Source organism: Gorilla gorilla, chromosome 12 (genome assembly GCF_029281585.2).
Source record: "Gorilla gorilla gorilla isolate KB3781 chromosome 12, NHGRI_mGorGor1-v2.1_pri, whole genome shotgun sequence".
NCBI lineage: Eukaryota > Metazoa > Chordata > Mammalia > Primates > Hominidae > Gorilla > Gorilla gorilla.
The window spans coordinates 130,586,296-130,609,209 of NC_073236.2; the positions used below are offsets into that span (position 1 = coordinate 130,586,296).

General features: G+C 44.1%; 1 protein-coding gene across 5 annotated transcripts in view; it reads right to left on the reverse strand.

Moving 5' to 3' along the window:
- The window catches only part of ASAP2 (ArfGAP with SH3 domain, ankyrin repeat and PH domain 2), a 198,836-nt gene that overhangs the window by 59,510 nt on the left and 116,412 nt on the right, over nt 1-22,914 (reverse strand). For all 5 annotated transcript variants that reach the window (XM_055377461.2, XM_004028808.5, XM_055377460.2 and 2 more), the window contains 5 exons: nt 18,990-19,075; nt 12,056-12,131; nt 11,690-11,776; nt 2,304-2,407; nt 2,139-2,208 (listed from right to left, as the gene is read on the reverse strand). In XM_055377461.2, coding sequence (XP_055233436.2) covers nt 2,139-2,208; nt 2,304-2,407; nt 11,690-11,776; nt 12,056-12,131; nt 18,990-19,075 — 423 coding nt within the window. The remainder of the gene's footprint in view (nt 1-2,138; nt 2,209-2,303; nt 2,408-11,689; nt 11,777-12,055; nt 12,132-18,989; nt 19,076-22,914) is intronic.

The window sequence follows — 22,914 nt, forward strand, 5'->3', positions numbered from 1 at the left end:
GCAACCCATCCAAATTTAAAGACAACTAAGCCTCCACATCTTTTGAGAGGAAGCTCAAGCTATGGAAGTGACTCGAAGTGAAGTTTATGCTGTCAGCAAAGGATTACCAGACCTGTTTTCCACCTGCCATGGAAAGAGCCACTCACTGGCTTAAGCTGAGGCCTGGATCTAGGGGAACTCTCAATGAAGCAAATACGCCCCTTGACTTCAGAGCTGTAAAAGCATGAACTAGAACTTAGTTGTATGACAGTTTCTGCACTGAGGCAGTCAATCGGAGTTCAAACAAACAGCGAGTGGACACCAATTTGAAAGCAAACCACAGAACCACAGGTGTTGAGATCTGGAAGGTATTTAGAAGGGAAGGTATTTAGAAGGGTGCCTAGTCTTACCTAATCTAACATTCCTAATATTAAAGACAGTGATGGCTGGATAAATTTGCTTTCCTTGGTCTACAGAACTCATACCCTCACATCAACGCATGGAAAGAATGTCTTTTTTTTTTTTTTTGAGATGGAGTCTCGCTCTGTCTCCCAGGCTGGAGTGCAGTGATGTGATATCGGCTCACCACAAACTCTGCCTCCTGCGTTCAAGCAATTCTCCTGCCTCAAGCAATTCTCTCCTCCCAAGTTGCTGGGATACAGGCATGCACCACCATGCCTGGCTAATTTTTGTATTTTTAGTAAAGACAGGATTTTTGCCATGTTGGCCAGGCTGGTCTTGAACCTGACCTCAGCTGATCTGCCCGCCTCGGCCTCCCAAAGCGCTAGGATTACAGGCTTGAGCCACCGCACCTGCCCACAATGTCGCATTAAGATCCACATTGCATGGCCCTGGGGTGGGGCGCAGGGGTGGGTATGGTGGTGATCACATGACCACTGAAAGCTGGGGTTTGAAAATAGAAAATGACCTTCATTTCCAAGTTCAGAGACACATTCAATCCCCTAGACCAGAGGTCACCAAGAATCCCTCCACTGGGTATATACTATTCTAGCTCCTCTCTCCCTTTCTAAATCGAAGTTGGCAAAAACGAAGGCACCCCCAGAGGAACACAATCCTTGCTGCTGTGACATGCTTCGGCTGGGGTTTTACTCTATTCCCTTATTCATAAGAACCTCAGGGCCGTTTCTCTGGACCCCATGTTGAGTAATGACATTTCTATAGGGGCCAGAAAAGCCCCTCTGAGCTCCTGCCCAGCTCTGCCTTCACCAGGGACTGGAGGGACAAGGGGCAGGAAAGACGGTTACTATCATCCACTCACACGCCCAAGGCTGCTGGCTTGCATGCACTACTAGGCCTCTGCTTGGGGAATGGGAATGCAAACAACCCTCAGCATCTCTCTAGCAACAAAAAGGCAACGACCTCGGCCTTGATACGTTACCAAAGCTGTCTACCAGCCCATGTGGTTATCACCAGCTCTAGTCATGCCAGGTGAGGCAACAGTATGTATAACGCTGCCATGGAAAGAACAGTGTGGTGTGCAGGGCTGTGGCTGTGATCCAAGTTCCTGGCCTCTGAAAGCTAGATTGGTAAGGAACTTTATCCTGACCGGCTTTTCATAAGCTCAACATAGAGGGCTCCCTTTTTTCTTGCATAGACTCTGATAAACAGGATGATGGAAAGAGGCCTTAAAGTTGGGCAACACATGTTAAGATTTCGATAATAAAATTACTGAGATGTCTTTTCTCATGGATTTCCGGTCCCCAGAGTCCTGCCCATTTTTTTCTCTTAATGGAAAAGTAGAAATCTTCCCAAGTGAGATGTTCAATTTCCAGAGACAAAGAGAGCTGGGGGAGCAGTTTGCTGTTCTGTGCTTTCTGGAGTCACAGGCTTCTAAATAAAGACAACCTGGCTTATCAGTTACTCCTGACTCTGCTAGGGAGTGGAAGATAACAAGGACAAGACTCCATCTGGCTAAAATAAAAAATAAAAATAAAAATAAAAATAAAAACATAAACAGGCTGCAGGTGCACCAAATCAAGATGGAGGCCAGCAAGTGTTTCTGACAGGGAAATTCTCTAAGACACATCCTTAATACCATAACACACGGAGAACAACTCCTGCCCTCTAACTTCAGAAAGTCCTCCAACACCAACCTCACCTAATACAGCAGACACCATGGATTAAAAGAGAATACTTACGGTACCATGGGATATGGTCAGAAAACCATTTTTAACTGAACATTTCCTTTTCTGCCACACTTTTCGGATCCTTGTGGATAAGTGGGAGAAACAATAAGAGTTTAGACATTTTGGACACGAGATAACGAACGTACATTTAAACTCTAGCCACACCCCCTTACGTACCCGTCACTCTTCTTGTAGAGGCTGCCGTTCCGCTCGGTCCCATGTTCCTTGTTTCCCTGAGGCTGATGTAAGCTATAAGCTGTGCTCTGACGAATTTGGGAGTCCTAAAAAATGGTGAAGAGTGTGTTTTTAATCTTGTCCAGGTCCTAATTTTTAGAAAAGCAGTACACAAAGGAAACTTATGCCTAATGTGTTTTTTTTTTTAACAACAACAAAAATTGGAGAAATTTCCCCTTCTCAACACAGGAAAAAAGGGACATCAGATTCTGCTCTAGGAACTGATAAATGCCATCTATCAGGCTGGAGAAGGAAATGTCAGGAAACCAATATTCCCAAACTGGCTGAAGGAATGAGCCCTGGAAGTTTCCAGGTTTTATTTCATTATGAGCCTTAACCCCCTGACAATGACATGAGGCTCCCACTACGGCCACAGTAGCCCTCGAGGAGGGAGGTGATGCAGTGAGTGGAAAGGCAGGGGTTTCCAAGCAAAACGACAAAACCAGCTTTCTGTCCCTTACTACAGAACCATCACATAAGCTCTCAGCCTCAGTTCCCTTCTTGGGCAATAAGAAAAGAATACCCAGTAAGGCCAATAAACAGTAAGGACTCAATAGGATCACACATGTGAACATCAACAAGTACTGCACAAATCTTCACTTCCTCACTCCACCAATCTTGAGTAAGGGGGGTCTGACCCTGACCAAGGGAGCTTAATCATAGGTAAACCATCCACATGGTCAGCTGAGAATCTGATTGAATCTACCACAGTTGGGAAATTCCAGCCTATCAGCTTCTTAGGGTAAGCGAGGACTAGCAATGAACACCCAGGGCCCAAGTCCAGTGTCTGGCATCCAACAGGTGGCTCAACTGTTTAACAAATGATATCAGGCTGGGCGCAGTGGCTTATGCCTGTAATCCCAACATCTGGGGAGACCAAGGTGGGCGGATGGCTTCAGCCCAGGAGTTCAAGACCAGCTTAGGCAACATAGCAAGACCTCGTTTCTACAAAAAATACAAAAATTAGCTAGGTGTGGTGGCAGGCGCTGGTAGTCCCAGGTACGCAGGAGGCTGAAGCAGGAGGACTGCTTGAGCCTGGGAGATCGAGGTTGCAGTGAGTCATGATAGCACCACTGCACTCCAACCTCAGTGACAGAGCGAGACCTTGTCTCAAAAAAACAAAAACCAAACCAAACAAACAGTAGCAGACACTCTGAGCTGAGAGTAGGAGAGGCCACCAGTGCCAGTGCAGGAAATTCTATTTCCCTGAGACTTAAAGGAAACGAGAGGGGAGCAAGATATGAACCAAGTGTTCACAGGTCAACCAGGAAAGGGCCGAGGGCTGCTCGTAGGTGTTTAATGAGAACTCCTATCCAGTTCATTCCATAATGGGAGAAACGGGACACAATGAAAATAAGTGGTTTGCTCCAGGTGCAGAGCTCCTTAAAGCAAGAGCAGAGAGTGGAATGGAATCCTGCCTTCCACTCTGAGGCTCCTTCCATTACACCATCTTCTTTCCCCAGAGAACATCCTCAGAGTCTAGGGCCACTCTCATCATTGCCACTGAGCAGCTCACCATCCTTGGAGAACGAAGCACATCCCCAAACGATGAAAGAACTAACGCAGGAAAATCAGTGTGATGGAAGCTGAGAACAACAGCACTCAAGAACTGAAGAGTCAAAGGGAGAAAAGCACAGGAAAAAGCGAGTTTTAAACATGAAGGCAAGAACTGGCACAGAATCAGGGTAGGATCTTCAAGGCAAAGTGGAGAATACACAGAAGACACAGGGAGGTCACGTGGTCAGCACCCAGGGAAGCTGGACAAATACTGCATCTGAGGCAGTAAGGCCCAGGGGTGGACAAGACAGGCTGGAGTCAGAGTTTCGACTGCATCCCAAGGCACAGGCAGCCTCTTGGATTTCTGACAGTTTGAAAAAAGATTCTGAAGCACAAAACTTTTTAATTTTAATGAAGTCCCATTTACCTACTGTTTCATTTGTCACTTGTACTGTAAGGGTGCTATCTAAGAAACTATTGCCTAATCCAAGGTCATGAAGATTTATACTTATAAATCTCTTCCAAGAGGTTTATAGTCTCAGCTCTCATTTAGCTCTTTGACTCATTTTGAATTAATTTTGATTATGGTGTGAGGTAAGGGACCAAGTTCCTTCTTTGCTTGTGGCTATCCAGCTGCCCCAGCACAATTTGTTGAAAAAACTACTCCTTCTCCATTGTCTTGGCACCCTTGTTGAAAATAAATCGTCTCTAAACGTAAGGATTTATTTCTGGACTCTCAGCTCTATTTCATTGGTCTATATGTCTTTCCTTATGCCTGTACCACACTGTCTTTATTACAGCTTTGTGGTAAGTTCAGAAATCGGGAAATGTGAATCCTCCAACTTTGTTCTTCTTTTTCAGGATTGTTTTGACGATTCTGGGTCCCTTGCGTTTCCACATGAACTTCAGGATCAGCTTGTCAATTTCTGCACAAAGGCAGCTGGGATTTCTGATGGGGACTGCACTGAATGTGTAGATCAATTAGGGGAGTACTGTTATCTTCACAATAAGTCTTCCAACCCATGCACATGAGTGTCTAGCACTGACTTTTTAAACTCTGCCAAAAAAGAAGAACCAAAAAACTCCACGTGAGCAATCAGTAACGTGCGGAGGCACTCTCCATTACTGAACTGACAACCAACTCTGAAACAAGCAGAGCCCAGGAGGGGAGAAGTGAACTCATTTCCACAGAAAGTTCACACAGCACTTGAGCCTCTGGATAAACTAGGGCACACACGCATTCATGGGATGAGGATGGTCCCAGCTTCCACATTTTCTCAGAAGGGCGGAACATTGGCACCAAAATTTAGAGCAAATCCAGCTTTCAACGTTGCTGAGAACAACGCTGTGGAAGGAATGTGGAGAAATACTGCTCACCTGTACAGCGTTTCTGTGAAAGACTAAAAATAAACCTGTCAGGAGACTCAACTGCACAACCAAGAAATACGTCTATTGATTTGGGGGAGAAAAAAAGCCCTGCACAAAGTAAGTGGTGAAATCATGTGACAACACCGCTAACACTGTTCGTGCCGCGCATATTAATCAGAGCGATTTTCAGGTCTCATTAACAGGATAAGGGACATTCTTCTCAACAGAATCAGACCCTATGCCAGAAGGTGACAAAGAAATCACCCTGTTTTATTCTTTTCTTTAGGCCAATTAAAGCATGCAGGCAAATCTGAATTAAGCTGGCCTATAAAACTTCACATTTGTAAAAAAGAGGAATATAATCTGTTTAACATAAAATTGAAACTGTTTTAGCGCGAATTACTTCAGCATCCTCTAGGTGACTCCCAGGCGACCCAGTAACAATAGCCTTTGTTAGCCTGTACAAAACGCCTGACCAGGTGAAGGCCTGACAGAGAAAACCGGCCCTTTCACATGACCAAGGTTCTGATTTTTAGAATACTATGCAAGGAAAAAGAACCTCTCCTTCTGGAGAGAAGAATAACATAAGAAGTAAGAGAGGCCAGGGCGGTCCATGTTGCCCCAATTCCTGGAGACTCCAATGTACTCTCCACCTTCCTAAGAGAGACGAAGACAACCTAAACTCGACTGACAAAGCCTCAACGTGAAGGGACTGTTTGTGTGCCTGAGTATGCAGGGTAGGTGGGCACTCGGTGGAACCTCAAAAGGCTTTCATGAAATTCTATCAGTGTCCAATATCCTCTGTCCTGTGACACCCAGACAAGTTCTCAGAGCTCAGACATCATCCTTGATCTTAACTTTTCTGTGGCCCTATGAAGTATTAGCCATTGGGTCTGGCCAACATAGAATCTGCCCAGATGACCAGTAGAATCCTTGAGCTGTCTAAGACTCTAGGATAGCTTAAAAACTGACATTTTGCCCACTTCTTAGAAAGTCAGTGTCCAGACAATTCCTGTGGTTGACAAGCTTGTCAAGGAGTCATTTTTGGAAGCTTAAAATTTCTCTGCCCAGGAGGGCTGTGATGTCCAATTCATTCCCCATCTTCTGAAGATACGACAGGTGTGTCCACCCACATGGGCACAACTGGGAGCTGGAGGCCTTGCTGAGCCAAGCACTGAGCCATGGTCTAAGAACAATGCTTTCAAATATCGTTACCACCTATTCTCCATTATTTAAGGATAATTTTTAAAAGACTCCGGAGAATCAGTTTGACATGGAATAGATCAGGGTCAAATCCTGGCTCTGATGCCACTGTGTGAGCCCAGCAAGGGCACTTATCCTCTCTCTCTCACAGAATAAAGTTGCAGACATGGCTGGCCGGGCGCGGCAGCTCACGCCTGTAATCCCAGCACTTTGGGAGGCGGAGGCGGGCAGATGACGAGGTCAGGAGCTCGAGACCAGCCTGGCCAACATGGTGAAACCCCATCTCTACTAAAACTACAAAAATTAGCCAGGCGTGGTGGCGCGTACCTGTAATCCCAGCTAATTGGGAGGCTGAGGCAGAAGAATCACTTGAACCCAGGAGGCAGAGGTTACAGTGAGCCAAGATCGCACCACTGCACTCCAGCCTAGACGACAGAGGGAGATTCTGTCTCAAACAAACAAACAAAAAGTTGCAGACATGGGCAAACATTGCCTACCCTGTAAAGTGGCTTGTAAGGATCGTTGGCCACACTTGTAAAGTGCCTGGAAAACCTGAAAAGTGAGGTAAACAGGAAATGCCCTGCAATGGACAGGAACAGGTCCCTCCTCTCCTAGAGTGAGGGGACTGTGGAATGTGACGCAGGCTGGACACAGAGAGGTGGGTGAGAGGCAGGTGAGGCTGGAAGGCCTGGGTCAGGAGTAAGAGGAGAAGCCTAGAGCTGGGTATGACAGCATCTTGAGTCAGATAGGGAGGAAGGAAGAGGGGCAAGAGCCATGAAGACATAGGGCCAGAGGACGGACCAACAAGGAGGCTAAGGGATATGTCACACACAACAGCAGCAGCAGTATCCATTCCTGTTGAACCTCTAAGAGCGCGACACCAAGAGGGAAGGGAATTTGGTCACTACGGTATCTTTACCACCTAGGAGCTCAGTATTTGTTGAATGAACTATTAAGATAGTTTATTAATATTTATTAAGATTATTAATAAATAATTTTATTATTATTAAGATAATATGGTAAGTGCTCTACAGAAATGATCTCTTACATCTCCTGAAAACTCTGAGGTTGGCTGTATTATTCCTATTTGACAGACGGGGAGACCACGACATGGAGAGGTCCAGGAACCTGCCCAGTGTCACAGGGCAGGGTAGGAAGTGGGAGACCCAGGATTCAAATGCCAAGATCCATGCTCTTCTGCTCTGCTAGACAGCTCCCCAGGCAAACCCCGTCCTAGTCAGAAGCTGTCCTCTCCACCAGCCTCACCTGCTGGGACTCTGGTAACTCCTGCCCCGCCCCCAGTTTTTTGTTTTTGTTTTGGAGATGAGGTCATGCTCTGTTGCCCAGGCTGGAGTGCAGCGGTGTGATCTTGGCTCACTGCAACCTCCACCTCCCAGGCTCAAGGGATCCTCTCACCTCAGCCTCCCGGGTAGCTGGGACTACACGTGCATGTCACCACAACTGGCCAATTTTTTTGACTTTTGGTAGAGATGGAATCTCACTATGTTGGCCAGGATGGTCTTGAACTCCTGGACTCAAGCAATCCACCTGCCTTGGCCTCCCAAAGTGCTGGGACTATAGCTGTGAGCCACCATGCCTGGCCTGCTAACTCCTAATCATCCTTCTAAGCCCCATCCCAGGTATCACAGCCTTTGGGAAGTCATCCCTGATGGCACCTGCCCAGCCCGCACTGGGCAGACACTGCTTCCTGGAGCTGATGTCCACGAGTGCTCTCATCACACTGCGCCCCAATTGCTTCTCTGTCCCCACCCCCAGAGCATGAGCCCCTGAAGAGATGATAACCGGATCCATCTTGTTCTGTTGTGTTTGTGGAGTGCTGGCTCAGGGTAACAGTGGAAGAAAGGGTAGCTGGATGTGTGAATCAACAAACGAGTCCTCCACTGAGGGTGACATGGAGGCCAGAGCCAGGCTACCTAGCAGCTTGGCAGGAGAGGCAGGCAGGTGGCCCCTGGCAGAGATCTCTGTGATGAAGGCCAGATTTGGGCATGTAAGATACGCGAACCCAGAGGCAGAAGAAAATTATGGCTGTGGTGGACCTTGGCTGCCTGGGTGGCACAAACTGTTCTATCACATCCTACTAGACAGGATGCTTGAAAAAGAGGGAGCAAGAGAAAGAGAGAGAGAGAGAGAGAGAGAGAGAGACAGAGACAGACAGAGAGAGATAGACAGACACAGACAGACAGAGAGAGAGAGAGCAACCATACTTGAGATCTGCAGTGGAAAACCACGGTGGTTTCAGCACTCAGACCTGTGAGACCATGCCCCAGAGCCTGATCCTCCCCGTAGAAGCACACAAGTCTGGGTTCTCCACATCAAACAGCAGAGAGAGCCTGCACACAAGTGATGAGGCTTTGGGACTCCGCCAGCACCCCAACAGGGTCCATCCTGGCAGAACACCATCGGATGGACAACGTGGGATGGGGAAGGCAGGAGGCAAGGCTGACGGGGAGAGAGCTCAACCAAAGATGAGCAGTGCCAACGAGTTTAACTGTGTAGATAGGATCTTCTCCAAAAATCAAACACTATGGTACATAGGTCGATCCTCATTGTATAATATTGCACTATGGGTGGTCACTGCACAATTTTTCAACTCTTCTCCAAGTATGAAAACCTTCACAAAGAAAAATAATGGAAATACCAAAGAGTAGTATTCTCCTTACAGAGAGCAGAAAATATCGAGAACAAAACATGAATGGCCAGTGATTGGGAGGTGTGAGGTCACCGGGACCAGAACGGCACAGGCTCCACACTAAAACAAAGCTGCAGGGTCACAAAGAAACAGCAGCCCGAAGCTACCACACTGGAATGGCCACTCTTCATTCCTTCAATAACTGATGCTTGGGATTTACAGGAAGAGAATGAGGAGCACTGGCTTCTACCAACCATCAAGGCAGTTTCTTTGGGGCATGTTACTTAATTTCCACCAACTGTTATTACACAGGTAGGGTTAGAATTTTTATAACACTGAATAAAAATCCTCTTAACACCTTCAGTTGTCTAAGTCACAGAAGAAAATCCAACCAAAGGGAATGACGGCCTAAACAATAATGACCAAATGATCAATTCTTATTGCAAATTTGAGGTATACAAGATGGAACCCCCATCATAAAAATCATTTTAAAACAGAAAATTTAGCATTTTCACATCTGCTTATTACTTGCAACTGTATTCAAAGATTGTCCAACTTGCTGAATGCCATCACCTAAAAGCAACGCAGAGCATGATACACAGAAAACACAACACGCCCACAACTAGGAGACTGTTGAGTTAGGTCTTGACAAGGAGCCAACTGGGCAGACAGCCAAAGAAGAATAGTAAAGGAGGTTCATTTGATCCCTCTGTGCAATCAGGGGCAGATGGGCTGGTTAACAAAAAACAACAAACTATAAAGAACTTCTGGTCTGTGCTGGTAAATTTGTTATTACTTTCCTGCGAAGCTGTAAATAACCAGTTCTCTCACAACAGCCCGTTTTCCCAAACCTCCTAATTCTGCACAGCCAAAGCAAACACAGCCTTTGCACTGTGCCCAGAGGGCTATTTCTCAGACAAAGGCAGTTCTCGATCATTTCCAACGGTGCGCTGGGGAGCAGCCACCTTGGACGGCATTCTGGCTCCCGCCCTCGCACTACCTCTTCCTCGTTACCACTAGCCCACTATTTTCTCCTTACGCCAAGTTTTCTTTTCTTTTCTTGCTTATTGGGAATATCAAAGCGTCAGGGCCTACATTCTCTAGACTAGGAGGAAGTCACCGTGTTGTAGGTCATTTCTAGCACTAAATATAACCTTGCTCTGCCAGTGTCTCACTTAGTTGACCCATGTTTACCAAAATCCTACTAAATGAGCGCTGTGGCACTACAGTGTGATGGAAGAATGGCTCAGAAGGCAGGGTGGCATCCTCAGGCTGCTCGAGGTCCGGCTGGTGAAAAGGCATCTGTGCACTTAAGGCACAACCAACACTCAAAAAGAGGAATAGGCTGTGATTCAAATGGGGCTTTCAAACAGGACATGCTCTGTGAACTCAGATCACTGTGGGCTGGGGTGATCAGAGGCAGCGCTCCAGAGGTGGGGCTTCAGAGGGACTAGAAAGATGTGTAGAATTCAGCCACTCAGGGGAGAGAAAGGGAGGGAGGGAGGGACCTGCTTCATCTTCATAAAGGAACAGCAGCAAAAGTGTAAACTGTAAACCCAGAAAATGTCCACTTCCCTAATATTTATGCAAACTCTTCAGCCTTTAATAAAGTCTACAACAATGAAAGGTGAGGGGTTAAAATAAAAAATGCTACTAGCCATTAATATATAAAAGGAATATATATATGTATGTTCATGAATAAAACATGCAAAATTCTGCAATTTATTAAAATACTGAACTACTTACTCTCCTAGACTTCGGTCACAAAAGGTAAATGCATTTGGGAGAAAAACAACAATATTCAGTTATAGTACAAGAACTTACAATAAAATAGAGCTCACCAAACTGCCAACAGGGAACTTTATGCTGTCAAGTAGTTTAGCAATTTCTCTAAAATCACTAGATATACGTTTAGATACATTCCTTTTATTAACAAGGAAATGGATTTATACTAAATTCACATTATGATACCCACATTGTAGTGAAAATATAGTAAAATTATCTTTAAAACTTACTTTTTAATGGCTTTTTAAAAACAAGTCCCTACAACACAAACTGTCCCTGCCGACGTGTTAGCACACAGAGACGTCATTACAGAAAGAGGGGAAGTAAGAGAACTAAGGATTTCTGCCTGTCATGATGGAGGCAGCTGTAAGAAAAGCTCATGCCTCATATTTTGTAGAACACAACCTCAGGGCTGGCAGAGCCCCAGCTGGTCTCCTGCTATGTGCCTAGGCCCAAAGGGGCAGAGTCCACGTATGTCAGGGTAGGGAAATGACAGAGGGCCAGGTACAGGATAAATAGCACAAATGACACATGGTCTCTGTGACGAAGCCACTGAGAGCTCCTTATCTAGCAACTGACAGAGCACAGGGTTTATACACCGCCATTAAGGCCATGCATGTAGTAAATGCTTCCTCCTGAAATAAACATATTTTAAAAGATGGTTTTATATAACTAAATTGCAAGAATACATTAAATGTTTTACTGGTGCCTGACACAGCCCGAGTGAACTGTGAGCTCCTAGAAGACATGAACTTCATGTTCTTCAGGCCCAAAGCCTCCAATAATGGGGTGAAAACTGCAATCTTTCAAAATTAAATCCCCTCACCTCTTTCTGTTCAACCTGCAATGCGGATTTCAAAATATCTCGAAGCTGTATCAACTGCCTTCTTTCTTCATCCTGGGCCTGTTTGATCTTTAAAAACACACACACACAACAGAACGAATCAGAAAATTAAGACTGAGGTACAGTGAAACGTTGGTGCTCACGGGGCCATTTCCACACAACGCGACAACTGCCTCCCTCGCTGGTCAAACCTTCCCTCCCACCAAGACAGACGACAGGCGTGGGAACGCCACACTCCATGTGGGTGGCACGGCATGAAAACACAGGATTACACAGAAGTGACATTTAGATGAAAATGTCTGTTGAATTAAGATGGTTTTAAACCACAGTGGGAGGTAAGCTACTCACCGTGTGAAGATCCGTAGACAGCGTTTCAATGGAAGGTTTGAGGCTTTCCACGGCTTTGAGTCCATCCTGAAAAAAACTAGCAGGAAAAAGAAGAAACAGAGATGACACTTCACAAAGGAAAAAATAATTTTGTCAGACGGATTAAAAAACTTCTTTAAAGTGACTGAAGTCATTATGTAACTCCTGGGGGAAAAGACTGTATGAACAGAACCTTAAAATATCAGGCAAACCAAGAATAAAATGACACTCAAAATTAGCAGGAGCGAACAGAAAAGGAAATGCAATAAGCTTAAGTATTTGAGATTTTTCTCGACCCATATAAAATGAGGCCTTGATTTTCAGTTTATAACGGGAGAGGTTCTGCATCTGAAGCCAGAAAGGCCATGGGGCGCAAGTGGAAGACACTGAAGAATGTGCCGCAACAGGCGACCGCGACATGGAAAAGAGAAGGAATGCAGAGGCCGGGTGCGGTGGCTCATGCCTATAATCCCAGGGTGAGGGACTTGGGGAGGCCAAAGCAGGAGGATCACTAGAGACCAGGAGTTCCAGACCAGCTGGCCAACATAGCAGAGCCCCTAAAAATACTCTATTAAAAATACAAAAAAAAAAAAAAAAACAAAAACAAATACAAAAAGCTACTACTCGGGAGGCTGAGGCACAAGAATTGCTTGAACCCGGGAGGTGGAGGTTGCAGTGAGCCGAGATCATGCCACTGCATTCTGGCCTGGCGACAGAGTGAGACTGTCTCTCAAAAAAAAAAAAAAAAAAAAAAAAAAGGAGAAAGAGAGAGAGAGAAATAATGCAGAAAAGAACCAACCAAGCAGCTTTGATGACCACACTGTATCTGCAGGGCAGGAAACCGTGGGTAGAGAACTTGAGATCAAATATCAAGAGGAATTTTTTATTTTAAGGCTGAGAACTCAATGCTGTGAGGTCACCTATAACAAGTGATTCAGGAAATACAACAGAGGCTGGACAAGTTTTTCTGCTGGAGCCATGGGCTGGTGTTCAGCGCTGCCTCTGGAGGGTGCTGTGTGTAACCCTTTTGAGAGGAATGAAGAACGGGCATTTCCATGAGCTAAGGAGAAAGTTCTAACCTGTAATGAGGCCTGATGCGGCCCCAGCCTGCAGCTCCAGCCTCAATCCACACCATTCCACCCTCTTCGTTCACTCAGTTCCAGACATACCGGCCTTTTCTCCCTTCCTCCATGACCACCAGGTTCTCCTGCCCCTGGCCCTCTGCATTCTGTTTCTTCTCTCTAAAGCCTTCTCCTAAGGTGTGTCTGCTTCACCTGGCTGATTCCCACTCATTCTTCAAGTTTTAGGTTAAACATCCCCGGTTAGTGAGGCCTTCCATAATCCCCTACAAGTTATTCCCCCTATAAGAGGCCTTCTTATACTTTCTCAGAGCATTCTGTATTTTGCTTCAAAACACTTGCTGTAACTGCAATTATGTGTTCATTAGTGTGATTGTTTAAAACAGAATTCCCTCATTAGATCTGAAGTTCTAGGAGGCACAAAGTACCCGCAAAGTTTGGTGTATTTCAAGCACATGCCATTTATTGAACGAATAACTTAATGAAGGATGGACTGTCACCAACTTTAGCCAGTTTATTAGATACCAAGGAGACTATCTTTAAAAAGTGATCTGGGTTTCACATATGTCATGTGAGGTGATGTTTACTTCTTTTAAACTCAGCGGTAGCTCTATGGGTGTTTCCCAGACCAAATGCGTCACACACAGAAGGCGCCGTGAAAACACTGCGGCGTGGCCTTTAATGCAGCAACTCCAAGGAGGAAGGAGAGGGACACACAGGCCGTGGGGCATGAACTCTGACCAGTGTTTATTAGGAGTCACAGAGGTCAGGATGCTAGAATGTTTTCATTCACCTTTAGACAGACCCATAATTCTTTATTTTATACTCTTGTTCCTGTATTTTAATAGGTTTTTTTCTGAATACAGAATATGTTTCTGAACTCATCTAATTCTTGTATTTTATTTACATGTTTTTCTTTATGTAACTATTTTCTTAATCACTTCAAATTCTTGTGAAATAGATAGGAGGACAGAGATCTCTAAGATCTAAGATAAGGAGTAGGAAAAATATTACAGGTGATAAATGCAAAACCACCCAGGGAGAGGGAGCAGGTGTACAGCTCCAAGAATCTTTGCAACCTGGCAATTCTCCCTACGGTCAGACAGAGAACGAGAGTGAGAGTGCGTGAGCATGAGCCCTGTAGTGGAATCAAGTGCTCAGATGACTTCTCATCAGGACGCTGTTTCCAGCATGACGATGAATGGTGTACTTGTAATAACAATATGAATTTGGATTTAGATTTAGATTTCATCTTTGTAATAGCCCAGCCAATCTTCACCATCCACCTACCTGGAAAATCTCCTCCCTCTGATTTTTCAAAGTGCTGACCTTCCTGTACCCTCCTTGAGGCGTGTCTTGGCACCCAGACACCCCTTCAAAGTGCAGTCAGCCCTGGCGTCAGGATAAGCTTCAAGAAAAGGAACACTATTCCTTCTCCGCTGGCTGCTGTCCCCATGACAGTCCTAACTACATAGCCCAAGAAAATTTTCTTAAGTTGAGCCCATTAACACTTTTCCAAGCTTCACAGAACTTTTACCATCAACATTACCCAATCAAATTTTGTTGTCTATTAAACATTTTCTAGCCTGCCTCACCAGGCTAGAAGGGGTGTATTTCTATCCTTTAAAATACGCCCACTTAGAGGCAATTATCAAACCCACCAAGCAGAGTAGCTCCTTTCTTCTCTGGGCCCCACACACCGTGCCAGGGCCCCTCCTGCAGCCTTCACGCCACCACATTCCAATGCGGTGTCTGCTGACGGGGTCTGCCTGTGACATCCGCCCCTCCCTCCTCTGCAAGCTTCTGCAGCATCCGGGGCTGAGCCTTATCTTGACCATGCATTCCAAGTTCACTGAGCAACAGCTGGTCACAGTGGTTTCCAGCAGGTATTGGCTCAAAGAACAAGTCAATTCAACACTCATCACCACCTTTCAAACCATGGCTGTATTTTTTTTGAAAAAAAAAAAAAAAATCGCTCTGTCGCCCAGGCTGGGGTGCAGCAGCATGATCTCAGCTCACTGCAACCTCCGCCTCCTGGGTTCAAGTGATTCTCCAGCCTCAGTCTCCCGAGTAGCCGGGACTACAGGTGTGCACTACCGCATCCGGCTAATTTTTGTATTTTTAGTAGAGACCAGGTTTCACCATGTTGGCCAGGCTGGTCTTGAACTCCTGACCTCAGGTGATCCGCCCCCCTTGGCCTCCCAAAGTGCTGGGATTTCAGGCATGAGCCACCGTGCCTTGCCAAACCATGGCCGTCTTTATTTTATAATGTTATAATGCCCTACTTCTAGATTCCGCTAGAGTACAGGATCTTCAATGTTCAGGAGCAAAGACTAATAAGACAAGTTTTCAAGATATTCCAGGAAAGAGGTAGAGATGAAAATTCCTCCCTTAAATGAAATAAAAATAAAAGAACATGAAGTATTCTTTAAGAACACTTAAAGTGAGAAGAAAAAGCAAAATAACACATATCCACGTAGTTCCAAGGGTCAACAGCCAAACCTGAGCCCTGGAATCTGGTTTACACAGGGGCCTCTTCACCCTGGCGGAGCACAGCAGTGTACAGAGGCCCGCGTCTGCCCAGCAGGGCACAGCACCCAGCAGGCAAAGCTGTGCCCTTGGGGGCGAGAAGCGGAAACTGGGCGTGTGTGGTGGGGGAATGAGAGGAGCTCCCACACGTGGAAACACGCATGGCTGCGAGCTCTTACTCTGCAGCTGAGTTGCTCGCGCTCCATGTTGTAGCCTCCAGAATGTGAATTGAGAAAGTCAAAGCTGCCTGACTGATTTGAAGAGCAGGCAGCGTACACACTCTCTCTCATATCCAAAAACAAAGTAATGGAAGATTCATATTTTTAAAGGTTACTGAGATCATGTCCATAAAAGGCCAACTACTTCACTTTTCCACAAGCGGTCTGTTGCTACCCAACTGATTGGTTCGGGCAAAATAAAGGGGCGGGGGAAGGAAATCCCAGAATAGCTTCTTCTTAAAAATAAAATATCAGCAAGGAAGCGACCCACTTCCTAAATTGCCTGACATAAGAACTGAAGAAGTAATTTGCATGCTCATCACAAAGTAAGAATTTTGAGTCTCCATAAAATAATTCATCTTGAAAACTATATAATTGCAAGGTCTTTTCCACCAAGTACAGATGAGCTCTCTTTTTAAATTTTGTAATATAAATTCATGGGGTACAAGTGCAGTTTTGTTATAGGCCTGGTGGTCAACTTAGGGCTTTTAGGGTATCCATCACCAGAATAACATACATTGTACCTACTAAGTATTAATAATTTCTTATCATCCCCACTCCCTTCACCCTCCTGAGACTCCGCTGTCACTCTACTCTCTACATCCATGGGTATGCCTTTCTTAGCATCCACTTAGGAGTGAGAACATGCGATATTTGTCTTTCTGCGGCTGGCTTGTTTCACTTAAGATAATGACTTTCAGTTCTATCCCTATTGCTGCAAAAGACATGATTTCACTCTTTTTTTTTTTTTTTTTAAATGGCTGAAGCTCTCTTTTAACTTTGGATGAACCACTCAGCACATCCTCCTTTGCCGCCTGACCTCAAGTGCTTTAGAAATGCAACATCATCAAAGCCGTATTAAGAATTCCAAAGCAGAACTCAGTTCAATTCCACAGTGCAATTCACTGCTGCAAATACGCGCCAGGTAAATGTGCCACACACTGTAGATATAAAACAAATAAATGGCATGGCCCCTTCCTTAAGAGCGTATAGTTCAGTGGCACAGAGACACAAGGAAGATGTCATCATGGAGACAAGCAGACGGTGTGGCGGCAACGCAGGAGGAAGAAAAGGAATTCCAAAAGGAAGAAGCATCGCAAAGCAGGAATGATCCATAAGCTGGGTCCTAGGAGGAACAGAAGACAGGGAGAGCACAAAGGAAAGAGGCCTTCTAGGAAAAGAAACAATTGTGTACAAAGGTAGGTCGCTGGTGGCACAGCCTGCTCTGGGAAGGTAAGCAGACAGGCGTGGCAATTCCACAAGGAAAAGATTTCTTGTCAGTCCACACCTTCCACTCCCGCTGTCACGAAGCCAGCTGGGCCATCGTCATCTCTGGGCTGCACAGGGACAGGAGCTGTGTACACAAGCAATTGCCCACATCCACCCTTGTCCTGTTTGGTTCCTTCTCCACAACACGCAGAGTAATCTTGTTACAGCCGAGAAGCTTCCTGAAGCTGCTTCTAACCAACACCACTGTCTCTCTCCCCATCACTGTTTTGCCTTTTCATAAACTCAGTTAAATATTGGCTCGTGTTTCCTACTTGCCTCCCCCATGAGACCCCAGGGTCCGTGAAGGCAAGAACTTTGTTTTCCTCCTTACTGCATCACCAAAACCCCTAATAGCGCCTGGCAGATCACAGGAGTGCATACAAATGATCCTCTGCTTCAATCTCTTCAAGAGCTTCCCAACATATTTGGGATAAAATCTAAAAACTTTTGCAAGATGTCTGGGGCCATCCACATCCCTAAGGCTTTTCCATGCAGTTTCGTTTCACGCCACTCTCCTTTTTCACTGAGCTTATGTCACCTTGGCCTTTTTCCTGCCTTAAGACCTAGACCCTACCTGGAATGTTCTTCCCCCACTCCTTATCTGCCGGCTCCTACTCACACTTTAGATCTCAGATCCATGTCTCCTCAGAGAGGCCTGCAGCTCATTCAAGAAACAGCCGAGTACCTACTGTGTTCCGGGCACTGTGTGCTGGCTGTTGGAGACTGTATCAGGGAACAAAATAGAAAAACAAAAAAACAAAAAACTCTACCCTAAATCTTTATCTAAATCAGGTCCCTGTATTATATTCTTTCTTAGATTCCTATACTTTAAAACAATTTTGTAAACATCTAATTAGAAATTTGTCTCTTTCAGTCTAACTTCCCTACTTGACTCTTTGAGCAGGAACTATGCCAGCACTGTACATCACTGTGTCTCTCGCCTCTGGTCCAGCACCTGACACGCGCTCAGTAAAAGTGTGTTGGGTGGGTGAGTGAAGGAGCCAGAGGCCTGTCTATATCAGTGACTGGGGGTCGAGGAGCAGAAGCCAGGTCAGAGACGTGGGTCAGACTGAAGTACTGACATAGATGGCAAAGCTGAGTACTTGAGCAGCCCCTGCATGTGGAATCCTCTCCTTCTCCTCTACTAACATCTTCCTTTGCTCATCACAGTCATTGGCTCCACAGGATAATATATAAAAGTGTTTTCTTATTTTAAAACACTGCATTAACATCGTATCATTTCTCTTTTAACAAACATCTGAGAGTTGCGGAACAGGTCAAATGAGTTTGTCCCTCTACAAAAAGAGCCAAAAATAAATATATCTGGCAATTACTACAGATTTTTTATGTTGTATATATGCTTTTATTTTTAATTAAGATATAATCCCTAAGCCATAAAGCCATAAAATTCATCCTTTTAAAGTGATTTTTAGTAAATTCACAAAGTTGTGCAATCATTAGCACTCACTTCTGGAATATTTTCAATATCCCACAAAGAAACCCTATACCCGTTAGCAGCCATTTCCCATTTCCTTCTTCCTCCAAGCTGCGGCAATCACTCACCTGCCTTCTGTCTCTGTGGATGTACTTATTCCTGACCTTCCAAACAAATGGGATCATACAGTACATGGCCTCTTGGGTCTGGCTTCCTTCACTGAACGTGTTCTCAATGTTTACCCGTGTTGTCGCATGAGTCAGCACCTCATTCCCTTTACTATAGACTTCTAAGTGGTGTTTATTTCCTATGAGCTATCTATAGATCTACCAGAAGTTGCCACACATGAACAAACATTTAAGATAACATAACAGAGAAGAACTTACTTGCATTGGGCATGAAAATATTTGATCAGATTCTGAAGTAAATCTACTCCCTTTTTAATCTTGATTTCGTTGACCTTCAGCAGATACTGTTGAAAAATGAAAAGGAAATGTCACGGAAGTAAGCAGAATACGAGTTTAAAAGGAGCTTCTGAGGACTGAGATGATTTCTTCTACTTCTTTGGCATCTTTTACAATGCGTAGAGCGCGTGATCGACACTTAGTATCGCCTGGATTCCATAACCGTTTCTTTATTTTGGGGCCATATGAATTATCTGACGGTCAGATAATTAAATATTGAAGTGCCAAAAATTCCTAATAATAAGACAGTCTATCTTGGCCTGCTAGGAGAAATCTTCACTCTAGCTGCATGGAAGACTATGGATGGTTCAAATAAATGGGATTTCTAACCATCTCAAACATACTCCTGCCCAAGGTCCCTTACTTTAGGAACAAGAACTGCTAACGTATTGTAGCTGAGATGCTTGGCATCATGTCTCTCGTCCTGAGACATTTCCCTTACAAGTAAAATAATGTGATTGTTGGAAAAAAACAAAGTTTAATTGAAATGAATTAAAGCTATTTTTAACTTGGAGAATTCATTAGTGACCACGAAGCTATCAGAAAGCCTCAGGGAGCTACAAAACCAGTGTCAGGAAATAGAAGGACTTCATGAGTCCCCATCCCCTCCGCTGTCAGGAGATGATCTCTGAAATGGAATGTCCCCTGGAAAAGCTGCTGATTCATGCTCTGGCTCTCAGCTGTAAAGGATGGGTGGGGGTGGGGTAGGGGTACCCAAGTTCATTTGCTGGCTGAGGTCTCTCTGCAGCCCAAGGAAGAGGTGGAAAGCTGCTGTGAAACTGTAACCTACAAATTGTCCTTCTGCCTGTAACAACCACCTATAGGTCCTTCTTTCCCTTTCTTTTTGATATTAAATATTTGGTAATGTATCAAATTTTTAAACGTATGTACATTTTGACCTAGAAATTCTACTCCTAGGAATTTATTCTAAGAAGATAACCACAAAAGTTTACAAAGATGAACAGAAAAGAAGATACACTGCTATCCTGTTTATAAAAGTAAACAATGGCAACAGTCCAAACCTAATGAGTGGGAAATTAACATATGGTGCATCCATACAGAAAATAATGTGCAGCCACTAAGCCAATAAAACCCAAAATTTCTGACATGGACATCAACATACTAGAGAGTGAAAATAGGTTATAAAGCATCAGCAGAGAAAGATCTACTTATACGATTTTTTTTTGAATGTATACATAGGGACATATAAAGATGTTTAGTTAAATGTCAAAGTGGTTATCTTTGGATAAGTAAAATTTGGGGGTGATTTTTAATTCCTTTTATATATATTTTCTTATATTAACCAATTTTCTTAAAAAGTATATACTATTTTTACAATCAGCAACAGAGGATCTCTCACGCCTTCTCCGCTCACAGAAGGTCTGTACTACCTATTTGACATACTGAATTTCTTTATTAAATGAATTTTGAAAAAAGGGCTCCATAGCTTTAAAATAAAAGCCTGAAAGCCACTCTTCTGGATTAGATCCTGGGCAACTCAAATTTTAAACACCTAAACAACAGCAAGCACTTAAAGCTTGAGAACTTCAGTTTGGGGAAACAGTCAAATAATTTTAAAGTCATGTTTGTTTGTTTGTTTGTTTTTGTTTTTTGTAGAGACAAGGTCTCACCATGTTGCCCAGGCTGGTCTTGAACTCCTGGGCTCAAGGAATCCTCCCACCTCAGCCTCCCAAAGTGCTGGGATTGCAGGTGTGAGCCACCCTGCCCGGCCTTTTAACATGATTTTAATGGAGGCAATCTAATTCACTTCAGAGTTGGATTCTCAAGGAACTGTTTTTCAAATGATCTTTCTCACCCATGGAAAGAAAGGCCTTCACGGCCCATGACTATCTGGCCAACTTCTACACTCTTCATCAGATGTCTTCTCCTGTGAAAACTGAGTTTACTGTTAGATAAGCCCACCTCTGCTTTTATTATGCATGCATATAGTACAGCTCTCACTCAACTGTGAAACATTAGTGCCTGACCCCTCCAAGTGCCAGCTCTGCAGAGCCAGGACCCAGCACTACCTGAGGACTGCTCAAAAGATGGCTCAAGTCTATGACTTAGAGGCATCATCTACACAGTGTATTTCCATTAAAATAAATGACTTAGTCAGTTCACAGGATCAATTCACCTGGATACAGAAGAGAAGAAGTAACCAGTGCAAGGTGCATACCACAGGAAGCAACAACAGAGCCAAGTGGGGAACCAATTACTCCTCAAGTCATGGCTATGACCTTCACATACTACTTGAATGTCAAAATTCAGTAAGCATTTTAAGTAGTCTTAAAGTGTTTAGGTAAATAGATATCTACTTTACTAACCAAAAAGAGCATGACCTGAACACAAACACCCCTTTCCAAATTCATTCTTTGTAAAACACTACTACTTAATTTCACCCTGATTGTTTGTAAAATGCTACTACAGTACTTAATTAGAAACAATACCCTTACAGAAGGAGGATTGAGGAAAAAAACAAAAACAAAAACCAATACTTTGTGCTTGTATAACACACAGCAGTTTCCTAGTCCCTGTCTCATGCTGTCTCGCTGATTTCTCTGCCACTCTATGAGGTAGGCCAGGAAGGTGGTATTATACATGATATGTGTTTTTCTTTTGAGAATGCAACCTCTTATACTACACATGATATGTGTTTACAAAAAAATGTGTATAAAAACATCCATTCTCCTGTCTATAAGAACCCTTTAAGTTTAATTAAAGGCTTTATCTTGAGAATTCATTTCATCAAGTGAATATTTAAAAATATTTGCTTGTTTTTCATCTAGTGAATATCTCTAAACGTTCTCTCAATGAAAAACAAGGCGGTAAAGGAGGAATCAAGGAGCAAAAGACACGAGACAGACATAAAAAGAAGTAAAATAACAGAAGTAAATCCAATCATATCAATAGTAACATTCAACGTTAATGGATTAAACAATCCAATCGAAAGGCAGAGATTGTCAAACTGATAAGAAAAACATGATCCAGCTATATATATTATCTATAAGTGATACACTTCAGATTCACAGGTTGAATGTAAAAGGGTGCAAATAGTAACCAAAAGAGCTGGAGTGGTGATATGGTTTCAATGTGTCCCCTAAAAGTTCACATGTTGGAAACTCGGTCCCCAATGCAGCAGTGTTGAGTGGTAGAACCTTTGGGAGGTGACTGCATGAGTGGATTAATCCATTCATGGATTACTGAGGGAGTGGTACAGTTAGGAGAAGAGTGGGTCTGCTATTAAAAAGCCAGTTTGGCTGTCTCTTTTGAGGCCCCCACCATGTGATGTCCTGCACTGACTTAGGACTCTGCAGAGTGCCCACTAGCAAGAAGGTCCTCACCAGATGCAGCCCCTCAACCTTGGACTTGGCAGCCTCCAGAACTGGGAAATTTCTTTTTCTTTATAAATTACCCATTCTCAGGTATTCAGTTATAGCAACAGAAAACAGGCTAAGATAAGTAGATATTCTAACATTAGACAAAATGGACTTAACTTTCAACTGCCACCCTGATTCCTGGGACTGATTCCTCTCTGCTGACCACTTAAGAGTCTTCTCTGGGAATAAAAACTCATTTAAATACATTTCTAAGATATATGTATTTATAAGGATTAAGCTCCTGCTACAATTAACAAACATACATTCCAAAATCAGAAAGTACCTTCTGGATTAGCTTTGTTGTTGATTGCTTAGAGGGAATTAAGAGCTGGCCAATGCCAGTTTCAGTGCCTGTCACAAACATCACCCATGCATTTTGTACATTTGAAACCTAAGTTTGCACCGCTATGAGAGGGAAACAAATACCATCCAGTGCAAGGGAGCTTCGCTGGCACTGCCAGGAGGAA